The sequence below is a fragment of the Grus americana genome, chromosome 9 (assembly GCF_028858705.1).
Source record: "Grus americana isolate bGruAme1 chromosome 9, bGruAme1.mat, whole genome shotgun sequence".
Taxonomy (NCBI): Eukaryota; Metazoa; Chordata; class Aves; order Gruiformes; family Gruidae; genus Grus; species Grus americana.
In genome coordinates, this window is record NC_072860.1 from 17,763,965 (window position 1) to 17,783,422 (window position 19,458).

General features: G+C 56.6%; 1 protein-coding gene across 5 annotated transcripts; it reads left to right on the forward strand.

The window, feature by feature from the left end:
- Positions 1 to 601: 601 nt before the first annotated feature.
- Positions 602 to 19,091, forward strand: B3GNT7 (UDP-GlcNAc:betaGal beta-1,3-N-acetylglucosaminyltransferase 7). 5 transcript variants are annotated; one of them, XM_054834817.1, is made up of 4 exons: positions 2,768 to 2,862; positions 10,015 to 10,228; positions 10,405 to 10,482; positions 17,620 to 19,091. In XM_054834817.1, the coding sequence occupies exon 4, from the start codon at positions 17,693 to 17,695 to the stop codon at positions 18,830 to 18,832; it is 1,140 nt and encodes a 379-aa protein (XP_054690792.1). In that variant the 5' UTR covers positions 2,768 to 2,862; positions 10,015 to 10,228; positions 10,405 to 10,482; positions 17,620 to 17,692; the 3' UTR covers positions 18,833 to 19,091. The 5 variants fall into 5 exon arrangements, with proteins under 5 accessions (XP_054690788.1, XP_054690792.1, XP_054690790.1 ...); XM_054834813.1 differs by lacking the exon at positions 2,768 to 2,862 and adding an exon at positions 602 to 625 and having other exon boundaries at positions 10,015 to 10,482; XM_054834815.1 differs by having other exon boundaries at positions 10,015 to 10,482.
- Positions 19,092 to 19,458: the final 367 nt, after the last annotated feature.

Here is a 19,458-nt window from a genome sequence, read left to right on the forward strand (position 1 = left end):
GACTGACTTTTCAGCCCTAAGGAACAGGATATCAGTTTTTTAATTATGAAGAGCTTTTCTTCTGTGTGTTGTCATGAATTGATGCAGTAGAGCAGCAATGGCCCCAAACATGCTGCTGCTATGCCCGGCTTTCTGGGCAGGCTCTGAAACAAAAAGAAGGGGAAAGCAAAGAAGCTAAAAGCTCTGGTTAGCCAGATCAGCAAGAAAGCTGTGTTTCAACCTGGTTTGTTACTGAGTGCCATTTTTGTGCCCTGATTGTCTTACAGCAGCTCAAATCTGGATTTTGACCTGCACGCCTTTAAGTGTATATGCACAGATTAGTTTCTGTTAGGCTCTTAACCATGGAGAAGGTCATACAATAGTCTAGGTGCAGTAAGGATTGAATCAATATGAAATTGCGGTTGTTCTAGACAACGTAAGAATTAGGAATTGAAACTTTACCACCGCACCCACTTTCAGATCTCCTTGAACATCACAAAGAAGTTGAGAAATACCTTTGTGGCTCCAGTGCAGGGACGGGGCGGGGAGTGTGGGGGTGGTTGTCTCAAATGCAAATGTGGCAGTTTAAAAGTGTCGTCTCATTTTAATTCCTTCCAGCCTGAGAGAGCTTTGCACCTGCCTCAGGGTAGGTTAAGGAGGTTGCAAGAGACAGAGCGGGGGAGATGCGGGGCAGCCTCTGAGCCTCACGGCGGTGTGGGCAGCTGGGACTGGGTGGGGTTCTGGGTAGGAGTGCTGCAAAAATGTAGAGAGTGAGTTTTAGGCATAGTCCTGCTTTAATCCTTATTATTTAATCTGAGGTTCCCATTTGTTGTTGATAGGGGTGAGTCTTGTGATCCCGTCGTGTTGTTATGTGTGCTCTTGGAGCAGGGTAAAATGGTTTGTGCCGGGTGAAGGTGCGAGGGTTGCCCAGCGCACAGGGAGGGTGCAGCTGGGGTAACCAGAGCTGCTGTGCTGGGGGACCTGCGACGTTGGGCTTAGGGGGCTGCAGCTGGAGATTGTCTAGAAACTTAAAATGTTAACATGCTCAGTACTAGCTTATGCTTATTTTCTTTCCCAGGTACAGTTTGAAGCTGGTATTTGTGACCCTGAGGGCTAGAAATAGATTGTGTTTGTCAGGACAACTGCACATCTCCCCCACTTATGTGGTTCAGGGGGGAGGCAGGCGGGGATTCGCTCCTACGTCCTATTAGTTTCATAGTGAAATGGCAAAAACTTTTGATCCTGCATCTGCATAAACCTGGCCCTGCTAAGAGCTGTTAGATGGGATTTGGCTTTTCCCCCGTGCTCACCGAACATGCAACCCACGCCGAAGATTGGGGCTGCATAAACCCAGCCCAGTTTTTCCTTTGTTATACCACCCACAGCTAACGGACTGCAAAGTTACAGTGCAACACTTTGCTTCCTTGCAAGAAGGCACCTCCCTCTTGCTCACAGCCTGAATTTTACTTTTTCCTGCTGCACTGTTTTATGCAGGCAGCATCTGGTCAGGTTTCTGTTGCTTCAGTATGTTTGTTGGGTCTTACTCAGACAATTTATTCCTGCACAAAGGAGGCAGTGGGTTAGAGCAGGTTAGAGCTGTCTGGTCTGGCTGTGCAGGAACCAGTGACAAATAAAAGTGTATATTCTTTTGCCTCTCTCCTTCCTCCACACGTGTATCGGTTGCTTTTCCAGATTATTGAGAAAAGAATCTCTGTAGTTCCTGGGTGTGAAATGTGTTGGTTCTCCCTTTGCAAGCAATAACGATAATTTTGCTGGCAGCGCCGTGGCTTGGCCTAAGGCTCTGCCGCTGCATGGCTGACCCCAAGGCTGAGGGAAGCAGTGGAGATGCTGGCCTCAGCCCTCTGAGTGGGTGACTCTGCATTGTCCCAGTGGACTGGGACCCACCTGAGCTGCAGGACCAGCCCAGGATGAGCTGCCTGTGTGGGTGTGGGCTCCCCTCCTTCCCTGCCTACTCCAGCACCCACTGCCTGCAGGGCTGGGGTGTGGGAAATGTGTACTGGTGCTTTCCCCACTTGTGCAACACTGGGCCTGGAGAATTGGGACCCTCTGGGCGCTAGGACTCCCAGGGATGTCTATGTATTTAAGCCTTATCCATCAGCTGTTCCCCTGTGCCATCACCCCCCTTTGGCATCATAACATCTGGCACAGCTGCCATTGCCTCCCAGTGGTGCATCCCGGGGTGATAGGATCCATCCCCCTGCTCCCTAACAAAACCAGGTGATGGCGGAAGGACAACCAGAGAGGGAGGGAGTGGAAAAAAGTTTTGCCAGGTGGTGTTTCCACCACAGCCTGATGCAGCAGCACTTGCTCTCTGCTCTGAGGCAGCTCGGCCCGTGGGCTGCGTTCACCACTGCAACATGCAGGGGGCTGGTGGCGAGCCGTGTCCTTCCCATGTACTGGGGCTGTGGGACCATTGCCACCGGTCACAGGGCTCTCTGTGGCTGCTGGTGGCTGGCGCTGGTGTCCACGCACCAGCAGCTTGACCTCATGGCCAGGAGTACAGCTTCTGGGTGACCTTTCCCAGGTTAAGCGCAGCTTGCAAAACCCTCATGTCTCTCTCTGGGCTTATAAAACTCCATTTCATTTGTTGTGGCAGTTTCACTGGAGATAGGAGCTGAAGAGGGACTTCACTGCTACTGAAACCTGGCAAACAGCTGGAGGGGAGGGCGGCTGCAATGCACATCTTAGCCCTTCAGATACTGCATTCCTCCTGTCGAGATTTTGAGATTTCACCTCTCTGCTCCTACTTCTGGAAGACAACACACACCCCCAGCCCCTGGGCAGCATCCTTCTGCTGTCCCCTCCGAGGGAGATGCCTGGGAGAGGGTGGAGGCTCATCAGAGAGTGGGTAGCACACCCCGGGTAGGGATTCCCCTCAAGCCTGGCTGCCTGCCTCTTGTGGTTTTTCAGTCAGATTTGTAGGTGTTTTCCCCCTTTCTCTTAGCCCTGTTCCCTGGCCTGGAGCGGGGTTTGATGCGGGTTCATGTGCTCCATGGGTGTAAACTGGCACAGCTTCGGCAACATCGGTGACCCTGCGATGCTGCCAGGCGTGTGAGGGTCGGCCCCTTCGTTTTGCTGCAATGACAATGACCCTCCCAGGACAGATGCATGTTTCTGCCTCTGCCACAGCGGAGAGACTGGTTTTTTTTGGTGACTATTTTTTCCTCGTGCACAGAGGTTTCCCCAGGGTTTGTGCGTGTCCCTGCTGTGTCACCCATGCTCGCATGGTTCACCTTTCCTTCTGTGTCCCTTGGGGTGTGCACACCTTCCTGGAGAGGCTTTGACAGCTGAAAAGCCCTGGTGTTAAGCAGTGGCAGATGTGTAAGGCCCTTTTTGGGGTACACCCCAGCCCCACCCTACCCTGTAACACCATGCATGGATTTTCCTGGGCTCCAGCCCTTCACCCCAGATGAGACCCTGGGGAGGGCGATGAGTCCCCTGGTGTGAGCGGGACCCGGTGCCAAGCACGGAGGACAGTGTTGTCCCACGGACAGCGTGCCTGCAGCCCGCTCCCCACATGGCCCCGGCCCCGAGGAACTCATTCTGCATGCTGATTTTCCAGTGGCATCTCAGATTGATGATTTTGCAACATTTCCAGGCAAAGGGGCTGTTTGTATGGCAGCGCCCACCCTGCTGCCAGCCAGGAGCTGGGGAACAGAGGAGCCCCTTCTCTGCCCCCCTCCCTGCAGAGCAGACAGAGCTCTGCTGTTGGTCAGAGAAAGTTTGGTGAAGGCAGAAGGGAGGAAAAGGCTCCTGGCAGGTTTTGTCTGTCGGAGCCAAGAACAGTCCCGTTAGGAGCTTGTGATCTGTTTTTTTCTTTTCAAATACTTCTATTTATTTTTTTTTAGACTACTGGCCGTTGCTCAAAGGGACCCGGGCTGTGAGTCCATCCCAGCCAGTCGACCGCTTGCTTGCGCCTCATCCTGGCCCAGATCACGCCAGGAAGGGCTTCGGCTTCTCGGCCATGAAAGCCGCTCTCTTAGCAAGGCCGCGGATGTCTCCCCTTGGCTGGGAGCCTGTGCCGGCAGCGGGCGCTGGGGGTGGGGGGGCTCGGCACACCGGCACTGGGAAGACTGGGGCAGTGTTTGGGGCCGAGGGCTGCTGAAAGGGCTCAGTGTGTGCAGAGCGTGAGTCACCCAGGCCGGAGGGCAGCTGGGAGCTGGTGGAGGAGAGCAGTGGAGAGCTGCTATGGGAGGGGCCGGCGCCCCAGGAAAAGGCGGTGAAATTAATATCATTAGCGTGGAGTGGAGGCAGAAGGGCCTGAGGAAAGCGGGAGGCTGGGACGTGGCGTTTCCAGGGGCAGAGGGGTTTGAGGAACCCTCGCGTCACACCTGGGTGTGTGCGTGGGGTCAGGGATGGGAATGGGGAGAAGGCAGCGGAGGCTGAGTCCATCTGCCTCCAGGTACATCACTTAACCCTCACGTGGCTCTGGGCGTCAAACTGAAACGAAGCCTGGGGAAGGGCCGGGAGAGCCCCAGAAAACTTTGTGGGGTCCTCAAGACAAGGAGGTGCCTTGTGTCACCCTTCGGTGCCCCGAGCGCCGGCTTGCAGGGCTGATGCTCCACCCCGGCTGGTGCAAAACAGTCCTGGAGCCACTGGTTTTCTTTGGCTGTAGCTCGGGCTCAGTTTGGCTGCACGCTTCCTGGTCTGGCTGATACACACCCAGGCGGCTGCTGGGCTGTGCCAGCCCCTTACATATCTTCAGCATCATCTCCTTGGTCCCCAGGGATGTCACCTGCTGTGGCAGGCCCAGGAGGCAGCTTGTCCCCTCCTGGAGCAGGGGTCATTGCTGGTGGCTTAGTGCCAGCCCCTAAAGGGATCTTGGCTTCTTGGTGATATCCCAGCTAGGACCTCCATGTCCGGCTGCACGTGAGATGAGAAGTAGGGAGAGTTTTCTGGTTTAGCTTGAACACAAGCATGTGTGGTAAGGTCTAGGTCCATCTCAAAAGCAAACAGCCCTGCTCACGGGGCTACCAGCCCTGGGAGAGGTTCTCCTTGACATGTCTGAGGGTTAGCCGTGTCCTACTATCTTGCAGAGGCATCATGTGCTTATGTGAGACACCAGCCTGTGGGCAAGGGGAGAGAAGAGGCCCTTGGGGTTCAGCTTGCCCCGTCCTTGAGCCCATGGCTGCTGGGGACAGCAGGAGGCTGGGACTGATGGGGAGAGGACATGCTCAGAAAGCACTCCAGTGGTGGTTGATCAGGAAACGCATCCTAAGCAGATATGCTTTTTTATGGGGTTTTAGTTGACTGAACTGCAAACAAGTTGATCTTTACTGAAAAATGACGCTAAGACATTTCCCTCTAGCACAAATAACCACAGCACAAAAGCACCGGGTCTTGCCAACCAAGCAAATGGGAAGGGTGTCTGATGGTCCTGGGCAACGTGGCCACGTTCCTGTGCCTCCAGACCTACAGAAAACCACTCCAGAGGCTGGGAATAATCTTATCGGCTTACTGGCTGCTGTCCCAGGACCAGTTCCTACACCAGACCTCTGGTTCATTGATCCATCACAGCCACGTGCCCTGTGTTGGCACCACGAACTGCTGGTGCCAGGGAGTGTCCCTGCCACCTCGCCCCAAGGACCACTGGGCTTTCCATCCTGTTCTTTCCATGCTGTCCAGCTCTCCATCCTTCCCCACCTTTCCCTAATGCTGGGCAGATCTTCAAGGCCCTGGCCCTACAGGAGTGACCTCTTAGGGTGGTGCTGTTCTGTCCTGTTGTCACCAGTGGCAGCAGTAAGATGAAGGGAAAGTAAAACGTTATGGGGAGCACAGTATGATGATACAAATGGGCTGGAAGGACCCATGAGAGCCATCAGTTTGTCTCTCCACCCTCCAGCAGGAGCTCATTTCCCACGGTGAGGCAGGGATTGACCCAGTAGCGGTATCTGGAGCCTCCCCGGACCAAGATGCTAGGGACGCCAGAGCAGAACTGTCAGCCCGACGGATGGCACAGGGCTGTAGCCACGCTTGCTGTGAATCAGGGAAGGAGCTGGATCCATGCATTAACTCACCGGCCATCTCAGCCCACAGCATGACTTCATCGTCGGGTGAACATCCCACCATGGAAACCAAACCTCAGGAATGCAGCTGGGTGTGCCGGCTCTCTTCTCCTCTCCCTAGGGCTCTCGCATGGCTAAAATACTCCCAGGCTAGCAAATTGCTCTTGCCACCTCTCCCACCAGCTCCCTGAGCTGGGCTGGGGAAGTGATCCCCATGCAAGAGCCGTTCCCTGCGCCGGGTGGGTGCCTACCCGGGGGTGGCACCGTGGGTGCTGGGTGCTGCCCTCCCTTCTTGTGCACGCAGAAGCAAGGAGCTTTGCCGTGGCCTTGATCCAGTAGCCCCAGCCAAGGGGGGTGGAAATTCGGAGCCGCATGCCCTCTTTCTCCCTCTCTCCATCTCTTGCCAGAGAGGGACCAACCAGTGGCTGTAGCAGAGCCCAGGTTTTGGCACAGGCGATGAGCAGCAGTGGAGTGATGATTAACAGCGAGCAGAGCCGCGGGGCCAGGGATGTCTGAGTCGCCTCTGCCTCCCTCCTAAACCAATTTGGCTAAAAAAGGCTAACGTGAGCGTTTCTGCATCTGCCGACCCGGGAGGGGGCCGGGCTGGAGCTCGGGGTCTCTTCAGGCGTACGCTGCACTGGGGCTGTATGTTTTTCCACTTGGGCTGGAGAGGGGCCGCGGGCAGGCAGCCGCCGGGCTCAGGTGACTCCTGAGCTGCCCTTTCCATCTGACTCATGAGAGACGTTGCGAGCGCTCTCCTGCCTGACGGAAAACACGGCGCCTTGCAGCTCGTGGCTTCTGGGTCTGTGCCAGCTCCCCTGGCAGCACAGGGCTTCCCGGGGCTGCGAGTGCAGTGTGCCAGCACCCCGAGCCCAGCCCTTCCCAGGCTGGAGCTGGGAGAGCGGTTTCTGTGGGCCGATGCCCAACCAGGGCTTTGCCTTCAGCCTGCGCCCATGGCCGGCTTTGCAGGACGGTCAGGGTGGCAAGGCGGAGCAGGACAGGTCTGTGGTCCCTGCAGCGGGCAGGAGCATCTCCGCAGGCAGGACTGCCAGCTTCAGCGCTGGCGTGACATTGTTTTGCCAACCCTCCAACCTGGGAACTTCTTCCTCCCTCCCTCTCCTCCACCCTTGCTCTTTGGGAGGGTCCGGGATGTGAGCAGTCCCATCCAGCAGCAGGACAGGTCCTTCCCTTCCCCTCCCAGAGCCAAGCACACCAACATCCTCCTTTCTGGGTCTGGGCAGCACAAACATGTCTCCTTTCTCAACCCTGCGTTCCCATCTCTCTTGGTTTCTCCATCCTCATGGGCTTGTTTTCTTCAGTGCCTGGATGCCATCCTGCCACGGGCTTGTGGCGCACACCCAGACCTTGAGGCTTTCTGCATGAGGCTGAATTGAGTAGAGAGGAGGAAACTGAGGCACGCTGGGGTAAGCACTTCTGGCAGGGGCATTCTGGGCTGGGAGAGACAAGCCAGGGACTCTGGCTCACTGTGTCCCACCACGAGGCTGTTCTCATCACACCACAGAGGCAGCCCCACAAGCCGTCTGCTTCCCCCCGTGCCCGCTGCCGGAGCCACAGCATCGGGCTCCCCCTGCTCCTTTGGGAAGGGAAATGTTTTCCCTTTTCCCTCCCTTCTCTGCTTGCCAGCATGAGTCCGGTTTCCCCCTCACACTGCCGCCAAGCGCCTCTGGAACCGCTGGAAAATGCATAAAAGGCCTGGGCAAGGCTGCGGTGAGGGTTACTTGCAGTCACAGCTGGATCCAGCTGCTGATTTAAAGCAACAGCACTGCCACACCGGGCTCCCCAGGAGACCCGGGCATCCTGGGGGCACAAATCCCCCGAGGAGAGGAGGTAGCATCCCTGCCGGGCAGCAGCCCCAAAGCCAGAGAGGGGCCTTTTCGCTGGGGAAACTGAGGAAGGGGCAGCCCAAGCAGGCAAACCCTTGGTTTGCTCCCCCAGGTTTGCTGAGCGCTTCCCCCTGCACTGCTCCTGCAGCTCAGGGCACAAAGGCCAGGGCAGCGCGTCCCTGGCAGCCCCGGCTCCTGTCTCACCTGGGGACATGGCTGCAGCAGCATCGCTCCCCCGACACCACCCCACCACCCCGTGTCCCTTGCCTTTCCCGGAGTCCGTGGCACTTGGGTCTCACCCCATCCTCCTATTCCCCAACACTGTGGCTGTGGGGTCAGTCACCCCCCTCCCTGAGCACCATGCTCTCATGGGGTGGCCCAGAGCCAGGTTGGGGCTGCAGAGGGCAACAGTGGCTTGGGGACCCCCTAGCAGGGGGGGGTCCAGCCATTGCCCTGCAAAGCAACTTCGCCTCCTCCCCCATTTTTTGGAAGAAATCATGCAAATCCCAGGGGGGTTGATTCCAAGCAGGGCAGCGGGTGTTGCTTTCAACTGTGGCTCGGGGTGTTTCGGCAGCCTCCAGTGTTTTGGTGTGAGCTGCTGGGGCCGATGGAGTGGGAGGGAGAGCCTGGGTTTGGGAAGGCAGAAAACCTCCTCCGGCCTCTGCCCGGGAGCCAGCACGGCCCCGCTTTGGCAGAGGGGCTGGGATGAAAACAGCCATGGGGCCCTGGGGTTAACGTGTAAAATAACCCACCCTGCGCTCAAGGTCTGGTTTATGGCCCTGTTAACAACAGGCAAACGGAGGGACCTTTCTTGGGGGGGTGGCTGTCTTTCCTGGCATCTTACGTACATGACATTTCCCTCAGCTTCCAGGCTGGTGGCGTTCATTTAGCAATAAAACAGGGCCACGATTAATCCTAACCGCCGTGGAGGTTTTCTCTGAGCAAGGGCTGGGATGGAAGCAGTGCCGGTCCCTGGTCATAGCTCCCAGCATCACACGTGGGAGCAGCGATGACGGGCGAGCCTCCCGGGGTTACTCTTTACCTGCCGGCACAGCCCAAGGTGATTAGAAAATAAATGTGCAAGGAGAAAGGGACGTTGCCTGTCCTGTTGTATCCAGGATGTTTGCCCGCAAGTGTGTGCAAAGGCCTGACGTGGTGTGAGTCAGGTTCAGCTAAACAAATAGGAAACAAATGGAGACCTTGATGGGATGCTGTAGCCTTGGCCTCTCTCCCTGCCCCGGGGTACGTCGCAGGTGAGTGGTTTAACAAAGAAAAACCTAAATGTGTGACCACTCTGTGCTGCTGGTCTTGGGTAAGGCTGAGCCCTTGGTCCTGCTCCAGGCACTCGGAGGTTTGGGGAGGAGCGAGCTGGTTTGGGTGTCCCAGCATGTCGTGGGGTGGCGGGACCTTGGCTTGTGTAGAAAACCCAGCCCGGGGACAGCGGCGCTGGCACAAGTGGCCAGGAGGTGTGAGAGTCGCTGGGAGAAGAGACAGGTCTTTTTTCTGTGTATAATTGGCTAGAATGGAAAGAAACCAGAAAACAACACACAAAAAAAAAAAAACCCATAGCAAAAAACCAGGGCAGCTTTTCCCAGTGAAACAAAACCCAAACCATCAATGGGAAAACATTGGCTGGGTCAACCTGCCACAAGCCAGTCTTCTGGGATTACATAAACTGCATAAAAAAAGCTCACTTCTTTCTTTGTACTTTTTTTTTTTTTTATAAAACATTTTAATTCAGGTCCACTTTGAAATGAAAATAGGCTTCTTGAAACAAAAAAAAAGCATTGTGGTTTGCTTTGAGAACATCTAAATGAACCACTCTGGCATCGCCCCAGTCCTCGCCCGTTCCCTCCCCCCCCCCGTGATGCCCCGTAGCCCCATTAGATGCCACCTCCAAAGCCTTGTGTCCCCAGAGGTTGTTTGGCTCCATCCCCAGCGGTGACACCGGGAGGGATGCTCGGGTGGGAGGCAAGTGTGTGGCACTGGTACCGGTTGTCACCAAATGGATCCTGGGAGCCAGCAGCCATGGAGGTGGCTGCTGTCAAGAAGCCGCTGTTACCCCAGCAGTGACCGGGGTGTCACCCAGGAAGGTCCGTGCATTACCTTGCCTTCTGCTTCCTGTACAATGCAACAATAACATGCCCAAGTGTTGTTTCTTGCAGGTCTCATGCCAGCTCTTACGGGACCGCGGCGGCTCATCGCGCCTTGAAATGTCACCAGCGTTGCACAAGGCGAAGGACTTTGGCTTTCCCATGCCCAAGCAGCACCCATCACCCAAGAGCCTTTCTCCAGACACCCACAGCTCTGCCATCGGTGCCCGAAAGGCACCCCGTGCCTCCAAATTCCAGTCCAGTGGCTTAGACCTAAGAAATAAAGGTGCTGGGTGCTGCAGCGAAAGAGGGGCAGGACAACAGATCCGGCCGCTTTGGTCAAGGCAGGGCTGGGCGGGAACAGCAGGACTCTGCTGGTGGCTGGGTCCGCTCGTGGTGAAGTGACGCTGCCCTTGGCTCCGGGTTTGGGCAAACAAAAAAACTCAGGTTTTGCTTTTTCAGGTTTCGCTCTCAGCAGAGGGTCATGGCTGCTTGGGTAACACCTGTTCTCGCCAGGTGATGGAAAGAAGCAAGGAAAAGGTGTGTGGAGGAGGACTTGTTAAAAAAAAAAAAAGCTTTCAGTTTCATTGTAGCATTCCTGACGCCTTTCTGCTTTCCCAGGGTGAATCCTGAGAGTGTGAAAATTCAGGTTTGCCCTAAACTTTTCTACATAATGATGAAACAAATGTAAAAAATGCTGCTTCATCTTAAGATTCAGCCTTGAAACAGGAGCTGGCAGTGCCAGGGGTGCCTAGGACAGCGCGCAGTGCTTATCTCTGTCACTAGTAGCCCCAGACCTGACACTGTTTGAGTCTTTAATGAACAGCAGAAACAAAGCTTTGCACAGCCATCGTGCCCCAGGTCTGCAATGCTCTGACACAGCAGGACGTGCACAGGGGGCGATGGGAGCAGGGTCCGCCTGCGCAGAGGGGGTTATTTGAGCCAAAACCCTGCGCAGCAGCACGGGAGCATCTGGGAAGTCTCTGCGCTCGCGGCCCTGCCGCTTTCCTGCACGGAAGCAGCCGTGGGAGAGGCGGGAGCATGGCTGGCAGAGCTCCCTGCCACAGGCTGCCAGGAGCCCTCCTCGCCCCGCAGCAGTGCCGCTTCCATTGCAGAGCAGCACAGCACTCGGGCACGCTGCACCACGGCTGGCCCTGGGCTTGCCGGCTGGACGTGCTGATGCTGTGGGATCCAGAGAGCCCCGGGAGCCCATCGCACACCCACAGCATCTGGGCATCCCCTGCAGCTGCAGCAGCCACTCCAGGGCTGTGGTTTGGGTTTTACTCCAGCTCTGTATGGCGGGGATGCTGCCGTCCCTATCCCTGTCCCCATCGTGGTCCCAGGGCACATTGCAAGGAGGAGATCGTGGCTGCATTTTTGGTCTTTGCTGTTCACATCCCTTTATGCCTGTTTGTGAAGGGGGGGGCTCCAATGGGGTCTCCCTCCACCATGAGCACCTGTTTGGAGAGTGGGGTGAATTCCCAGCCACTGGCTGGTGCGCACCTACCATCCCTGTGCTACGGGTCAAGCTGATAGTGTGGCTCTTCATCGTACCTCTGAGACCCTTTGTGCATCTCACAGCTGTGATTTTCTTGGGTTCAGCAGATACAGACTTTCCTATGGGCAGTGGGAACAGACTTAAAAAGGAATCAGGGAAGGTACGTAGGGACCTTTGGTGGTGATAAGATTGTGGGGTGCTGCAGAGCTGGTGCAGCCTGTTTGGGCAATGTTTCCTGGGGAGCTTTCACAGCCCCCAGGACATGGAGCTGCAGGGCATCTGCTGAGCTGCTGCAGTGGGAAAGCGATAAGCCGAGATAAGGAGAGAGAAGCAAGTCTGGAGAAAGCAATGCAACTTCCCTCCCCAAACTGCGCTGGACTTGATGTTTTCTTAGAGCAGGGCCAAATGCTGTTTGAGTAGCAGAGGTTGCAGGGATCCCACCACATGTCCAGCCTTGGGACACAAGAGACTTTCCCACGACAAGCACAGTGTGTCCAGGCGGTTGTGAGAGCTGTGGGAGACCCTGACGCTCAGCACACATGCAGAATGCAGAGGGGCTACGGGGAAAGGGTCTGGGCTATCTCTGCAGGAAAGGAAACATGCCAAAGGATTTCCTGTGGGCTTCCCAGCCTGGCTTCATGGTTGATGAGTGGCTGGTGGGGATGGGAGGATGACAAAATGGAGACATCAGAAATGATGGGGGATGATTTTTGTGGCTGAAAAAAGACCCTCAACTGAAATGCTTCATTTAAGAGGGAAGGACGGTGCTAAATCTGCTTCTCAATGGGCAGTGGGGTGTCCCATGCTGATATGGCTGCAGCGGGGATGCTGGTGAAACACTGCCCTGAACTGGGGTTGAAGGAAGAGTTGAGAAGGACACATCACCTGCCTATGGTGCTGGTGGAAATTTGACCCATGAGACAGATCCTGGCATACTGAGCAGGCACCTTCCTGCTGCAGCAACTGTTCCCCTCGACTCCCTGCACCCCCAGGTGAGGTGTGGGTCCCAGGAAAGATGAGGGTCCTGAGTAAGGTGTGGGTCCCAGGAACGTGTAGCTCCATTGCTCCCAAATGATGCTGTGCACAGAGGCAAAGCTGGGATCTCAATGTCCCCATGAGAAACTGCGGTTGGGCCCCCGCTCCCTTTTGGGGTTCATCCCAAAGTGACCTGCCTGTGTTGGGGGGCGGGGGGGGAGGAGGAGGGGCAGAAAAGACCCACATTCCTTTTCCAGAGATCAAACCCCAGCTGCCAAAAGCACCTCTCCTGGTGAGCCCTGAGATCCCCTTTCCGTAACTGGGATCCTTTGCAATTAACAGCTGGGCTAACGCACCCCAGAGAGAGGACGGTGCCCGGGATGCAGAACACCGTGAGGGGTGACGGGGTGGGGATCCCCCATCTCGCAGATCCTGGTGGGTGTTCCATCAGCAGCGGGGAGGGTCCCCAAGGGGAATTGTGGGGTGTCACCCTTAAAGCCCTTCCCTGCCAGCACCGGGGAGCCCCCTGCCTGCTGGTGCGGCTGGGAGGGCAGAGGGGAGGGCAAGAGTTAACCTACCTGCTCTACCATCCCTCTTGGCTCCACCTCGGAGAGCGAGGGGAGGGAAAAGGGAAAAAGTAGGGGGGAAAAAAAAAAAAGAAGAAGAGGAGGAGGAAGAGGAAGAGGGCAGAGAGAAGCGCCCGGACCGCGGGCAGCCCCGGCCAGCAGCGGAGCGGCCGCCCCGTCCCACTCCCAGCATGTTCCAGTGGTGAGTGCCGGCCGGGAGCGGGGAGCCCGAGTCCCGCTCCTGCCCCGCTCCTGCCCCGCTCCAGCACCGTCTGACACCCGGTGTCCCCTGCCCTCCGCTCCCGCCGCCCGGCACCGCCGTCCCGGCGCTGCGCCCTGCCCGGAGCCTGGGGGGGGGGCTGCGAGATCCAACGGGTTCTTTCCGAGGGGTGCCCCGGTCCCCTCCCCACCGGGTCCCTTCTGAGGGGTGTCCCGGTCCCGTCCCTTCCGAGGGGGGCCCCGGAAGCGGCTGGCTGGGAAAGGGGGGCTTTGGTGGGGAGGCTGCGGATGGGGAAGGGACAAAGGACGGTGCCGCGTCCCCTGTCCGTCTGTCCCCATTCCAGGGGCGACGCTCCCCCCGCCCCAGCTCTGCAGAGGGCTCCCAGGCGGGGCGCTCCCCCATCACCCCCGGGCTGGGGTACCCCGGGGAAGGCTCTCGGGGGTGTCCGCTCCCAGCGCAAACCTCGCCCCATCCCGGGACACCGCAGCGATGGGGGCACCGCGCAGGGGCTGGCGGTCGCTGTCCCCCCTTCCCTTGGGATGCCTTTCCCAGCCCTTCCCTGCAAAGGGCTGGTTTGTGTGGCGGGGCCGGGGAGAGCGGGGCCGTGGGGCAGCCGGACCTGCCCCGTGGGGTCCCTGTCCCACGGCAGCGCCAGCCTGGGGGCAGATGCCCACGAAGGGGAAACATCCAGGGTTTTGACTCTTGCCTCTTCTCCAGCTCTGTGTTTCTACCACCTTGTATTTAAAACAGATGCCTTTTGTAAGAAGGAGACGTGTCCCCACACCCCCCCAGGATCGGGGACAACCATCCTGAGCTGGGGCCCTGCTTGCACCCAGCCGGTGTGGGCTGCTTTTGGAGGTATTTGGGTGCTTTCTGCCCAGCCTCTGCCTCTAGATAAGATCCGCTCTCCCAAGCCCTTGGCACAGCCAACAGAAAGGGCTCTATGCTGGCGGTGCCTCCGCCGGCTCAGTGACTGGGACTAATTGAGGGGCCAGAAAAATCCAAATAAATAGATAGCCCTGGCCGATCAAAGAGGTTTTCATGTGGATCAAAAGTGGCTGTGTGCCTCTCCGGGGACCAGGGATGGAGAGCCCCAGTCCCCTGGGGCCTCGCCTGCCCCACAGCATCACCACCTGAAAGGGAAACTGCCCACCTCTAATTTGGGGGTTTATATATAACCTCCTGAGGCGCAGCCCTTGGTGGCGTGGCCATCTCACAGGGAGGCTTTTGAGCTTTTCCTGGTGGAGAAAAGGGGCCGGGGTAGGGGGGGGGGCAGTTTGGGACCCTTTCAAAGCTCTCTCGATGGCACCAACACCGGCGGTTGGGGCAGCCAGTCCTGGTTGGCGCTGGTGGGAGCCCAGCCAGGACAGGGGGGGCGGGTTGCTGCTGTCCTCAGGCCCCGCAGCGTCGGGTGCTCCAGGCTCTTGGGGACGCTGGCAGGGACAGGCTGGGGGTTGTGCCCCAGAGGAGGGTGCTGGGGTTCAGCAGAATGATTTCTCTAAGATGGCAGCAAACCTGAAGAGACTCCCTCACCTCCTGCAGAGCCATGGTTCTTGGAGTCTCCAGAGAGCAGGGACCTGGCTTCTCCCCCCCCCAAAGTACTTCCCAGCTGAAGACATCACAGAGCAGAACAACTCAAGATCAGAAAAGACCCACACATGATTGTTAGTTACTCTTTTGCCCCACCAAAGTCCTTGGTTTGATGTGGGAATCACCTGCAGTTGTGGCTCAGGGTCCCCCCAGTTCCCATTGCTTTTCTGCCGGTGCAGGGACAGGGATTTCTGCAGGGCAGAAGGGGACCACGGGGCTCCTGGCTTCTGCTGGACCTGCTGGTGGCCCCATGGTTTGCGGAGTCAGACCTCTAGGAAAAATCTGCAATAGGTTTTTGTAACAAAGCAAAAAATTGCATGTTGCTGTGATGAGAGCTGGGACTCGGTGTCCACTGAAGGAAGGAGAAATCAGTTTCTGTGCTGTTGTGCCACACCTCAGTGATATACCCAGATGTGCCTGGGCTACCCAAAGGCTGAGCTCTCCCCTCACCCCCAGGGAAGGGTCTTCTGCCTGGGCTGAAATAAAAAGCAGTGACCAAGGAGGGTAAGGGGGGTGGGGGGGTGGGAGGGGGCAGTGAGAGGCTCCATGCAGCTCCTGTCTCTGGCAGGCAGAGCCTGCCAAGGGTGGGACCCCTCTGTGCCAGTTAGTGACAGCTCTGCCTATGCAAATTTTTAAAAATTTTATCAGTAATTCCCTGCCCATGGCTTCTGGGCAACCTCTGGCCATCCTTCAGGCTGGGCATTTTATCACGTGTTGTCTGTGGGATGGTGGGGAGTGCAGGGATGGGATGGGATGGGATTGGGGGGGTTAGCAAGGTTGGAGTGTCAGGGTGGAGTTGCTGCAATGGGGGGTTACTACACAGGGGTGGCTGGGGTTATTTCTGCTGCAGCTCCAGGTATTGCTGAGAGGGTTTAAACATTGCTTGGCTGTGCAGGGGTTAAATTTGCCACTGTTTCAGGCAGAAGGGTTTCTAAGAACAACCTTAGAGTTGTGTAACCAGGTCTGGAGAGGGTTAAGGGAATGGTGAGATCTAATCAGAACTGCTCCCTCATCAGTCTCAGATGAGTGGCCACATATAAAACCAGACAGGGAATATCTATCCATTTGCCTGTAATTACTTATTTCCATGCTCACTCTCAAAGCCCACGCTAGTGATCACAGTTTTCCCACGTAAATGCAGGGCTGAAAAATTCTTTGTGCTTGAGGGTGAAGCCGGAGACGGGAGCTCCCAAAAGCTCCGGGTTCCCCTGGTTCCCATTTGGGGCTCCTGTGTTTCAGGGTGGCCAGAGTCCCCAAGAGCAATGCTGTCCCTTGCCCTGGGGAGCCCGAGGGGCATCGGGGTCTCCCACCAAGCAGGTGCTTGCTTCTGTCACCAAGAGGACAGGCGCAGGGGAGCCATGAGACCAGTGCCACATCCATCTCCTTCGGCTCCCCAGCCAAGGTCCCTTTCACCCACCATCAGGGAAAGGGGCTCTGCGGGTCAGCACTTTGTGTGTCCCTTCCACATGGGAGCAGCCAGAGATGGAGCTGCCCTTGGGAAGCCGCCGGGACGCCAGTGGGCACGTGGAGCCCAGCTGCTGCCCCCCCCCCCCCCCGTGCCTGGTGCTCATGTGCACAAGGAGATGGCCCAAGGCAGCTGGAGCAAGCAGGATGGTGGTGGGAGGAAATAGGTGCAGATGTGCCAGCTGTGGAGGGGAGCCGGGCGCTCAGGGGCAACATAGTGCAAACGGGCAGAGCGGGCAGTTCCACTCCTCCATGGCAGCAGGGTGAGAAACTCATCTTTGACTGTGTGGAAAAGCCGGTTGGGGAGGTATTTGGTGCATCAGTAATCTCTGGGTGGAGCCTTTCTGCTGTCCCAAGGATGCAGGAGGGTCCCTCTCAAGTCCCCGGCGATCTCCAGGGTCTGTCCCATGGGCCAGCAGCTTCCCCTGGCCAGGGTCACAGCAGGGAGGTGGGATGGCCCTGCAAGGGGCTGGGTTTGATCTACCACCCTCAGTCCCCCTGGTCCCCCCATGCACCCTGGTCCTGCAAATATCTGGTTTGCTGCAGGCTGAGAAAAATCTGCTCCCCAAATTGAGATCTGCAGTGGTGCAATTCCCCAGCTGTGCAGCCACGTCCTTATCCTTATCACTGCAAAACGAAGCAGCAGGTCCCAAGAGCTGACCAAACCGCCCAGCAGTTCCACCAGAAATGCTGTTTCCCAAGGCAGATGCAGAGTTAGAGACATCTTTTCCCCACTGAACCTTGAAGTTTATCTCAACTGGCAATTTTTTTTTGGTCCTGAACTGCCATTTTGAAATGAAACGGTGATGCCCATTTCATGTCAACTCCCGCGGCCTTCTTGGCTCCAGTTTCTCAGTGTTGTGTAACCTGCGATGCCAGTCTATGGCCGTGGGCAGTACGTCTGTGTTTCGGAGCTAATGCTTCTGTGGAAAAGATCGTTCCCTTCTGCTCTTGTCCTAAACTACAATTTTCAGATAGCTGAAATGGGTTTCCCTTGGGACTTTCCTCTGAAACAGCTGCTTTGCTGAAGCGCTCATCCTGACTTTCTCTCTCTCTCTCTGGACCCATTTTCTTCTTTCCCGTGAACCCATTCCAGCTCTTTGCACAGATATGGGGTTACCAGATGACACCGCAGCCACCTGCCATGTGCCTTGTGCCTGTCCCTGCGGGTGACTGTGGCCTCAGAGCAGCCCCACAAGCAGGATGCAGGCGGGAAGAGCATGCGTGGAGGGTCCCACTGCTCTTCCCATGATGGGACAGATTATGAGCATCCCATGACCTCTCCAGGAGGTGCTTTTGCAGACAAGCTTCTTGCAGCCTGCAGTTTCCTCCCTTTAACACCCCTCCCTGTCTCGTCCCTTTAGGAAGAAGACCATCTACAAAACAGTTTGCCTCTCCTTCTTGTTGGTGATCACAGTGACAGTGCTGCAACGGGGAATGGCCCCCAGCCAGTTCATGCAGGGACAGCAGCAGAAAGAGCTGCCCCCTCCGGAGCCCCTGAAAACGCAGAAGAGAAACAATGCCTTCTCCATCACCAGCACTTTCTGGAAAAGCCAGAAAGAGAAAGCTCCTGTGAAGGAGCAGGAGGAGGAGGAGAGCGTGATGGCAAAGCAAGTGAAATCCTGGGATGTCACCACTACCAACTGCTCGGCCAACCAGAACTTCAGCAAGGTGGACTGGTTCAAAGGGCTGGAGCCCAACTTCCAGCAGTTCCTGCTCTATCGGCACTGCCGCTACTTCCCCATGCTGATCAACCACCCGGAGAAATGCAGTGGGGACGTCTACCTGCTCATCGTGGTGAAGTCTATCATCACGCAGCATGACCGCCGCGAGGCCATCCGGAGGACCTGGGGCCAGGAGAAGGAGGTGTATGGCAAGAGGATCAGGACGCTGTTCTTGCTGGGCACAGCCTCCAAGGAGGAGGAGAGAGCCAACTACCAGAAACTGCTGGATTATGAGAACCACATCTATGGGGACATCTTGCAATGGGATTTCCTGGACAGCTTCTTCAACCTCACTCTTAAAGAGGTCCATTTCCTGAAGTGGCAGAACATCTACTGCGACAATGTCCGCTTCATCTTTAAAGGTGATGACGATGTGTTTGTGAGTCCTAGCAACATCCTGGAGTTCCTGGAGGACAAGAAGGAGGGAGAGGACCTCTTTGTGGGGGATGTCCTCTACAAGGCCAAGCCGATCCGGAAGAAGGAGAACAAGTACTACATCCCCAGTGCACTCTACAACAAAAGCAACTACCCACCCTATGCAGGGGGTGGGGGCTTCATCATGGATGGGCCCCTGGCCAAGAGGTTGCACAAGACCTCAGAGACGCTGGAGCTGTACCCCATCGACGATGTCTTCCTAGGGATGTGCTTGGAGGTCCTTAAAGTATCACCTGTTGGGCACGAGGGCTTCAAAACTTTTGGCATTGTGAAGAACAAGAACAGCAAGATGAACAAGGAGCCGTGTTTTTTCCGGAGTATGTTGGTGGTTCATAAACTGCTACCTCCAGAGTTGCTCCAAATGTGGGACTTGGTCCATAGTAACTTGACATGCTCGAGAAAACTCAACGTCCTTTAGCTCAGTCTCTCTGGAGAGCTGGGACTGGAGAGGCTGGGACAACTGATCCCTGCTCTGGGATGGGGTGAGCCTCTGCTGGTGGCACACAAGTCCAGGGGCATCTCCCTCCGGGGTGAGGAGGGCAGAGACACTGCGCTCGCGGGCAGGGTTTGCGATAGTGTTTGTTCCTGTACTGTAATGTGGTTCACTTATCTCCAGCTGGGTTGGGGGTTGCTGAAAAAAAAGAGAGAAAAAAAAAAACAAAACAAAAAACAACAAATCTAGCACAAAATGGAGAGAGGGAGAGGGAGCGAGAGAGAGAGAGAGAGAGAGAGAGGGCAGAGGGTTTGTGCTCTGCTTTAGGTACCACCTCCGCTGGAGCACGATGAACTGTGGGGTGGGGGGGAGGCAGAGAGGGACGTGGCACAGGCATTTTTTGGAGATATTCAGGGTCTGGCTGTCCAGGGAAGCTGCTCCATTGGACTTGAGCAGTTTATAAGTGCATGAGCCCCCCAAAACTCAAAAGTCAAGGGGATTTTTATTTGTTATCTCAAATTTCTCCTCCATGCAAGGTTTTAATGACAGTGACCCTGTGCGCATTGGGTTCACCCCACCAAAGCCCTCTCTGTGTCCCCACTACGCAGCTG